This window comes from Nanorana parkeri, unplaced genomic scaffold (genome assembly GCF_000935625.1).
Source record: "Nanorana parkeri isolate BGI_ZX_2015 unplaced genomic scaffold, ASM93562v1 scaffold629, whole genome shotgun sequence".
Taxonomy (NCBI): domain Eukaryota; kingdom Metazoa; phylum Chordata; class Amphibia; order Anura; family Dicroglossidae; genus Nanorana; species Nanorana parkeri.
Window position 1 is genome coordinate 964,821 of NW_017306897.1, and position 9,251 is coordinate 974,071.

The 9,251-nt window shown below is 43.2% G+C and overlaps 1 protein-coding gene across 1 annotated transcript in view; it reads left to right on the plus strand.

The window, feature by feature from the left end:
- LRRC6 (leucine rich repeat containing 6) overlaps nucleotides 1-4,186 on the plus strand; it is a 52,202-nt gene extending 48,016 nt beyond the window's left edge. The window contains exon 12 of the mRNA XM_018563073.1: nucleotides 3,991-4,186. Within this exon, the coding sequence (XP_018418575.1) occupies nucleotides 3,991-4,180 (190 nt within the window). The 3' untranslated portion in view covers nucleotides 4,181-4,186. The remainder of the gene's footprint in view (nucleotides 1-3,990) is intronic.
- The last annotated feature ends 5,065 nt before the right edge of the window (nucleotides 4,187-9,251 follow it).

A 9,251-nucleotide genomic window follows, 5' to 3' on the forward strand; every position in this document is an offset into this window, starting at 1 on the left:
TATATATATAAAGCATGTGTTAAATCTATTCTAATACCATACATGACTAATGATATGGGATCTGGTGTTATATGTTCCATTCGCTGGGAATAGTATGCTATCACTGTCTGTTCTCCCGTAGTTCATTCTAAAGCCAGCTCCTGTGTTATTAATATATTCTTAGTAATTATCCCTACGGGACTGGAGCATAAACAGAATCTCAAATATATTTACGTAACCATAGCGGCTCGACCACGATCATGACTCTGCATAATCAGCTTGTTATGAATTTATTTCACAACTGAAATAATGGTGAAAGGACAGCTACCATCACAGCCGGGGGGGGGGGGGGGGGGGGGATTGGTGCGGCTATGAACCCATCGCATGCACTCGAGTCAGGGAAGGGGAGTTTGATCTGTGGAAATATGACTCTATGTTTCTTGAGAAGATTTCTTGAGAAGTACAGCATGCCTTTCTTATGACAGCTGATATTTACCACTTCTTTCCAGAGATCCAGGTACACATATGAGCTAACATTGCTCCCTAACATGTGCAGGAACTTTAGCACATGGAAGACATGTCCCTGATATTTTACATGTGCTGATGAGTCCAGGTTGTGTGCTTCAAGGGCCGACCATGGAGGAGCATCGATGTATTTTGTCTGTATTGTATATGTTTGTGTGGCATCCCTTACTATGCATAGGGTTTACATGGTTTCCTTTCAAAATTGTGTTGCAATTATAATTTTTTATTACAGGCGCCATCAGTTTAGATGCTGTACTTTGACATCAGTCCCTCTCTCAATGAGCTTATAATCTAAGGTCCCTGGTTCATATGCATACATACTATGGCTGATTTAGACAGAAGCCAATTAACCTTCCAGAATGTCTTTGGAGTGTGGGATGAAACCAGAGTACCCGAGGAAACCCACATTTTGGGGGCACAACATGTATCAGATTATAAAGCCCAACTCTAGTCCTACCAACCCACCCCAAGTCCTGTAGTCCTCTTCCTAGCGCCTTATTTCTATACATACATTTTACTCAGGTCTTCCTCACAAGTCGTCACATGCCGGATTCTCTTTCTCTTCCTCTCGGTTGAGCGCCATTGATGTTATGACGTCAACACCATTCTCTACAACATTGTGCTGAGCTCTGGGTGATGTGATGAAGCATTCCCAGGGACTGTGTCCATTATGTCCTTGGCAAAATAAAAACAATAGACTCATCCCATACACATATCTCTCACTCACCTTGTATAGTCTCAGGAGTGCACGCTCAGTACAGGCCATCACTCTGTAAAATATAGCTCATTTACTGCATAACAGCAATCAACGATGCGCATTTCGAAAGAACACAGGTCCTTTATGTCAAGACATGATACCCTGGGCTCACAGACTGGGTTGAACCAAGAAGGCGACCGGCTTTGGACCATGGAGCAGTGGGTCTTTGGGGTACAGCACCCCAGGGAAAGGTGAAAATTACAGTGAAAGCTGCAATTTTAATTGTAACAAAGACTAGCCTATTTTTAAAAAAAAAACTCTATTAGAATTGGGCTTTATATGAGGTCTTTATATGGCGTTTATACAGTATGAGACTTGAGGGGGAAACACATACGGCAATACAATCTGACATAGGAGCTAACATTTCCATTCCCTAATAGAAACATCCTTGCTGTCTGTGTCCGAAAATTTCCCTTTTCCTTACGGGCAGTCATTAAGTGGGGAAAGTCTTCCAAACAGAGGGAACATACAATGATCGCAAGTTCAAGAGGCGTAACTTCTCCTCTCTGTTCAAACAAAAAGTATATGCGGAGGGTAGACTTCTTTCGTACGTCCTTTTGTTATGATTTTCAAGCCTAACAAATAAAATATTTAGCATTCTCCTTTTGATCCAGCAGGTGGAGCTTTAGGCTAATTTTCACTTTTTCCAGAGTGGCAGTTCACTTCTTTGATGTAAAAAGCCTGACCCAAATCCATTCTACAAAGATGATCAGAGCTGAATGCAAGCAGGGGGTTGTCCTATGCTCCACAGTCTGCACAAACCCTCAGAAAAAGACTGCACTCAGAGAAAAATTCAAACTCTTGTAACTTTGTTCATCCACACACCATGAACAGACAGTCCCCGCCTGAGACCTCGTCCTCTGATGTGTTTCCCGCACAAGGATGGACTTAATCGTACCTCTAGAACTAAGCCCAACCTTGTGGGTGCCAGGCAGGGACTCTGTTCATGTAGTTCAGATGAAAAAAAAATGTCAGCGTTTGAATTTTTCTCATCGTGCAGCCAGGCTTTTACTTTGGATTTGTGCAGTCTGTGGAGCATAGGACAATCCCCTGTTAGTGTACGACACCCAATCTTCCATGAAGGTGACTTGATTAAGGGCTTGGTAGCAGCGCACACCCCCCAAAATCATTAGGCCCCTTCACATGATCCGATCAGGAAGGGATCAATGCATGGAGCCCCTGCTGATTGGAGCAGTTTGGAATGGATGTCAGCATTGTGGCATCTGCGTCCGTCCAGTTTTTTCATACATATTGGGATGGAGGAATAAAATGAAATTACCGGACCCATGTTGGTCTATGGGGAATTGGATGTAAAGGGGCAGATCCGGCATGATCAGGTCTGGCAAAACAGAACTCTGTTCTGCTTGGTTTTCCGGACATGGCCGGAGTTGGGGGTAATCGGATGTAAACGGATGTCTATCGGTTTAGATCTGCCTGCCTATAGACTAACACTGGGCTTCCCATCAGATTTACCTAAAAAGTGACCGAAAGCCCGTGTGAAAGGGCTCTTATAGTTATAGTCTTATGACATCATCAGCTATTGGGATGAAGCTTTCGAAGAAGCCAGTAAGAGTGACTCAGCAGGTGAACATTTTTGTGTTTCACCTTTTCTGGGTTTTCAGTTGACTTCTTTGATGCAAAAAGTTTAACTCCAAACCAATACAGTTTCCCTGTAAGATAATGGCGTCATAAGCTGTTGAGATCAAGTCATCAAAGAAGCCAGTAAGAGTGACTCAGCAGGTGAACATTTTCACGTTTCACCTTTTCCAGGGTGTCACTTGACTTCTTTGATGCAAAAAAATTTGACTTTAAACCAAAACCGTTTCCCTGTAAGTAGGGATGCACCGATAACGAGTACTGATACAGGTGCTCTCGCTAGCATGGAGCCGGCTTCCTGGGCTATCAGGAAGCTGGGCGGCCGGGAAGCTGGCTCTATGTTGCTTGGCCGGCTTGATTGTGATTGGCCAGGAAACCGGCTTCCCTGCCAATCAGTATCGAGCCAGCTTCCTGGCCAATCAGCAAGGAGCTGGCTTTTTGGCCGGCATGATGCTGATTGGCCGGGAAGGCAACTTCCCGGCCAATCAGCATGGAGCAGTCTTCCAGGCCAATCAGGAAGCCGGGGGGCGGATCATTACTCAACGCCCAGCTTCCTGATCGCACGGGAAGCTGGCTCCATGTTCCCTTACAGCACTGCCGGTCAGAGGAAATCTTCCTCTGACCAGAAGTTCCGATATCGGGGAAGGTATAGGAGCATTTGAGCGAGTACAAGTACTCGCCCAAATACTCGGTATCGGCACCGATACCGATACTAGCATCGGTCTCAGTGCATCCCTACTTGTAAGATAATGATATCTTCAGCTCTTGGGATCAAGCCATCAAAGAAGCCAGCAAGAGTGACTCAGCAGGTGAACATTTTCATGTTTAACCTTTTCCAGGTTGTCAATTGACTTCTTTGATGTAAAAAGCCTGACCCAAAACTATTACAGTTTCCCTGGAAGATAATGACATGATTGGCTGTTGGGATGAAGTCATCACACAAGCCGGTAAGAGTGACTCAGCATGTGAACATTTTCATGTTTGACTGGATTGTCCCTCCAGAAGATCCTCCAGAACAGTTCTTCAGATACGACCAAAGATATTGACCTGCTAGTTACTAGAATGCCACAATATGTTAGCAGTAAACGTCTTTACAGCTTTCACTCATTCCAGCATTTCTCATTTATCATCAGCAGTGTGAAAAGAAGTGAAAAGCTGGAGGTGGATCCAAACGTGTACTCCTTCCCCGATGTGACCAGTATCGTCCAAGAAAAGACAGACCGGGGCCAGGGACCCCTTCAGCTGCGCAGCTGCAGAGCCAGAGAAGAAAAGGAGAAAGATGGCGAGTTCACTGATAATGATGAGGTTCCACCTCTTCTATGACATGGAATGCACCTGCCACAGTGTGGACATTGTATTGTTTTACCCATCGGTTCACCAGCGGCTGCTCTACTCTGCATAGTGAGGTGAAGACCTTCAGTGGTCTGACTGAACCAATGCTGCTGTGTACTGTACACAGTAGAAAATCACCAGCAGATGAACTTAGAACATTTTATAGCTGAACTTCACACAGATATAAAAGACACAACTTAATGTAGCTCTGTGTTCATTAATAGAGAATTAAATGTATTTTTTTTTCCAAATGGAAGCAGTGCAAGTACCTGGATTTGACCGTGTATCAGCCTCAGCCACTGTACAACAGAGCTTAAACTAGGAGAGGGAGACTCAGAACAAGGAGCCAATCAGGTATGCTGCAGTATTCATATATTAACAAGGAGACACTGATAGGAGAGAGCAGGGTGGCCAAGAGATGTGCTCAAAGGCTACAGTTTCTCCTCCTACTGTCCAGTCATAGTCTGAAGTGGGACAAGTCCTTTAAGTGTTACTTAACTGCAGCATAGAAAGGTGAGGTGTAGCAAAGGTGTGTAAATCTGATAACTGGATTGACAAAAATACAGATCATCGCTTGGAGTTCATCTTTAAGGCCTTGTTCACACCAAATGCAGAGCAGATCCGCTCAGGTTTCTGCACACGCAGTGCAGTGGGTTTTGCCGCGTTTTTTAGTTTAACATGGGCTTTCAGTGCGTTCCAGGCATTTGTATGCGTTTTTGATGCGTTTGCATGCATTCCAGAGCAGGTGCAGAAAAGGTAAAATAGGGCGTGCTGCAGTTTTTTCACCTGCTCTGGACCTGCACACTGCGATGTGAACTGGAGCAAAAAATACCATTGGAATACATTGGACGCAGTTTTGATCCGGTCTGCTCTGCTCTGCACCTGCTCCGCGTTTGGTGTGAACAAGGCCTAAGGAGAATGATTAATTATTTAATTTAAATTATTTATTTTTTACAGAAAGAAAATCAAACAGTGAAAAAAAGTAAATAAAAAATAAAACTGGCAGTACACAAATATAAATCAAATACACAAAAAGGGAAAGAAATAACACTGAACTACCCTGAATCCACACCAAAACTCATTATTCCATTTTTTTTACACAAAACAAGAAAAATAATATTACAGAAAAAATGATCAAATACGCGCACACACACGCACACACACGCACTCACACACACACACACACACACGGGAAAGACAATACAAAGAAGAATTAAAGGGTTTCTAAACCCTGCGGTTTTTTTGCATATATCTAGTGCTAAATAGCAGTAGATATATGCAAAAAGTTTAAAAAGAAAAAAAAATGCTCTAAAAGCGCTTTAAACTTACCCGTCTTCGCTGCGCGCTCCCGCACAAGAACCGAAAATGCCCAGGCGGCCGCAAAGCATCTTGGGGCGGGCGCATGCGCAGTTTGGATTCTAGGCCGGGAGACGAGGAGAGACACAAGGTAAGTATATGGACGGCGTGCACCCGCATGCAGACACCGTGGGACAGGAAGTGCCAGCAAACACAGAGGAGTCAGCGCTGGATCGGAGACCCGCTGCAGCGCTGGAGAGAAAGCTGAAAAGAACAGGAAAGAAGAAGAAGATCGGATTAAGAAATGGTGCCTTCTATTAGTGGTTAACAGCGGTTCCCTCTATGTGATCCATGTAGCTAACAGTCCTACTTGGTTCATTCCTAAATATTATATTTTACCGTATGTAATCCCCACGACAGTTTCTGATTACTTTGTCTATACTTTCGAGGTTATTTAAGTATGTTTTCTGTTTCTTTTTGTAATGTCTATTCGAAAACAATAAAATTTTGTGGTAAAGGAAAAGTACACTTTGTTGTAAAGTGCTTGTACCCTTTAAAACCCAACCCCAGCATACATTTCACCCCCCTCCCACGAAAAAATTCCCTATCTTAAAACCCTATTTTACTTACTTCAAGCTGCGTTCATGTGACCCCGCAGCCCAGAGTCTTCTTGCCTTCCGTTAACATTCTGCTCATCTCCTCTTTGAGTGTCTGTGGCTCTATACACAAAACTAGACACGTGCAACAACAAAAAATTGTTTAGTTTTGTTTCTGATTTCATTTATTTCCGAAATCGGGCCCTGTATGTGTTTCGTTTTGGGTTTGACTCTATAAAGACATGGTTTGATGAGTTCAGTGTGGACACTTCCTACTGGATGTCCATTGGCATGTGTCCTCTCAGGATTTAGATTGGGATGGATATCAACAGAGGGGAATGATGGAAATCCTCTCAAACGCCATCGGACCTCTGGATTCTTGGTCTGCCCACCTGTAAACAGTGGCGGTGGGGGTCCTAGAAGGGGAACTTAGGTGAGTATACCTAACTTCACACGGTAAGGGAAAAAAAAAAGCCCATCAGGATGGGTTAGAGATGGATGCAAGGGAGGGGTGGGAAAAAAATACTTTTTGATCAGAATTGGATTTTAACTCATCTTTGGTTACAAAAAGGGAGCAGAATACCAAAATTAGAAAATGTAAATATAAAATAATGTATGTATAAAATGGCATATAACTAAGTTTGACAGTTCATCCCGTAAAAAAAATACCTACTGGCCAAGAGGCATTTCCACATGTAACCTAAGGTCAGTCCTCCTTTTATAGCAAAATAACTTTGTAAATATTATTTATAATTAATCCCGTTCCACTTTGTACAGCCACATGAAGTATTTATTGTCTGGGTATTTTGCTTGTTGATGCTGAGAATTCTCTACACACAGAAAGGAGAGTAATCTAGAAAATCTGGAACAAAACAGAAGAAGCTATTCATACACAATAGAGCTAAAAGTTTGTAGACACCCAACTATTAAACCCGTATAAGCTTGTTGGACATCCCATTCCAAAACCATGGACATTAAAGCGCACCTTTACCCAGATCTTTAAAATAACAACAAACACACCTTTAGAAATGATTAGTAATGACAATCTACACACACATACTTCTAGATAACTGCCAGCTTTGTATTCTTTGCATTCCTTATTTCTCTTTTCTTTCCCAGTCTTCTGACAGTGGCCATGTTAACTAAGGGCAGATTACTAGCTTTCCTTTTACTTCCTGGATTTCTGGCACATGTGACTAGACATGTGACTAGGACATGTGACCATGCACATCATCCCAGAGGAGGAAAATGCGTTTCCCTGAGATCCCATGAGATTACAGATGAGATTTCCCAGCAATGCTCTGCTGATGACAAGGCAATCCCGCTGTGCATTGCTTTGGTAAACCAAAGTCATTTTGCCCTTTCAAAGCAGGAAGTGAATGCTCTGCAAGTGTAAGTATTTCACAATCACAGCATTTTACACCTGACATGTCTATGTTATTATTAATCATCATACATAGAGGGATGCATTGGTAGAATTTGATTTTTAAGTGTAAAGGTCTGCTTTAATATGGAGATGGCTCCCTCCTTTGCAGTTATGACAACATCCATACTGGGAAGGCTTTCCACAGGATTTTGGAGTGTGTCTGTGGGAATTTGTAGCTTCAGTACCGGTACCATAGATCGAGTGACTCATGTATGCTGAAGTGTGTAGCTGATGGTTGACTAACAGCTTAGTCGCTAGAGATGAGTTGGGTTTGGCGCAAATTCAGTTCACCCAAGCCTGATCAAAACTGGGCCGTGGAGGCATCCCCTGCCCCTTTGTAAAGTATAGCTGCGGGGCAGGAAATGTGCCTCTTTGCAACTGATTGGGCCAGAAGGAGGGGGTGACTATTACAGTTTTGAACTGGCTTTGACAAACTCAGAGGAACTGGGTTCACACCCACCCCAGGCTCATCACTTTTTGCACGTATTGTATGTTGCATACAGTACCCTCAGGGCTGGATTATTTACTCTCTCTGCTGCCCCAAGGCCAGGTTCCTCAATACGCCAAGCCCCCCCCCCCCCAATGGAGAATGACAACCAGATGGTGGGGGCGGCAGGGTTAGTTAAAAAATTTTCTTTAACCACTTTAATTTTTCAATTTGTATTAATTTGTTTATTTTTCAAAATATTTATCTTATTATTTTTTACTTTTTGACCTGCAGGTTGCATACAAGTGATCTTGGCGACATTAAGCCATTATCACACTTCCAGGCCGAGCATGCTTTTTTTGGCTGCAAAAGCTAGGGATTTATAGTCCCGACAGATGGAAGTTTGCCATTACAGGTTTCTTTTCCCAGCATGCCCCGCCAGCAGTCCCCTTCTACAGTGTACGGCACACTACTGCGCGCTAACAAATGTTATCAATAAACCTCCGTGAATGAAAAATGAAAAATATTCTACATTTCCCGTAATTACCTGTAATGTATTTACACAGCACAATTAAACTTTCTGAATGTATAATTAGCAGCATGCATTCTGCATACTCAGTATGAACAGCCTGGAGAGTTTCTGTGCCGTGCTGTAGCAGATATAATTAACTATGATTACTGAAATTGTATAGAAGTGGAATACAAGCTTTTTCTAAACACGTGTATGAAGTAAGCAACTCCTACAAAATAAATGTTTCTGTTTTGGGTGGCATGGGGTAAAATTTTATCTCCTGCTTGGTCTTAAAGCAGACCTTGCATCAAAATGCTTGGGCTTTGTAGGACTCTTGAACTCTTTTACCCTGCCTACTCACCTTACACCCCAAATTCTGACATTGGTGGCTAGGTGAGGGTGATGTCACAGGCTTTTTGGCAAGCACATGGGATCTCAAATCTTACGAAAAGGCAATTCCACACTGTACTGGAGCTCCTTCTTAATGTCCTGGAGGGTTGTCTTCTTCATTTCCTGGAGGGTCTTCTTCTTCATTTCCTGGAGGGTCTTCTTCTTCTTCATGTCCTGGAGGGTCTTCTTGTCCTGGAGGGCCTTCTTCTTCATTTCCTGGAGGGTCTTCTTCTTCTTCATGTCCTGGAGGGTCTTCTTGTCCTGCAAGGCCTTCTTCATTTCCTGGAGGGTCTTCTTCATGTCCTGGAGGCCCTTCTTCTTTTTGTCCTGGAGCGTCTTCTTCTTTTTGTCCTGAAAGGTCTTAGCTCTTCTTCTTCATGTCCTGGAGGGTTTTATTTTTCTTGTCCTGGAGGGTC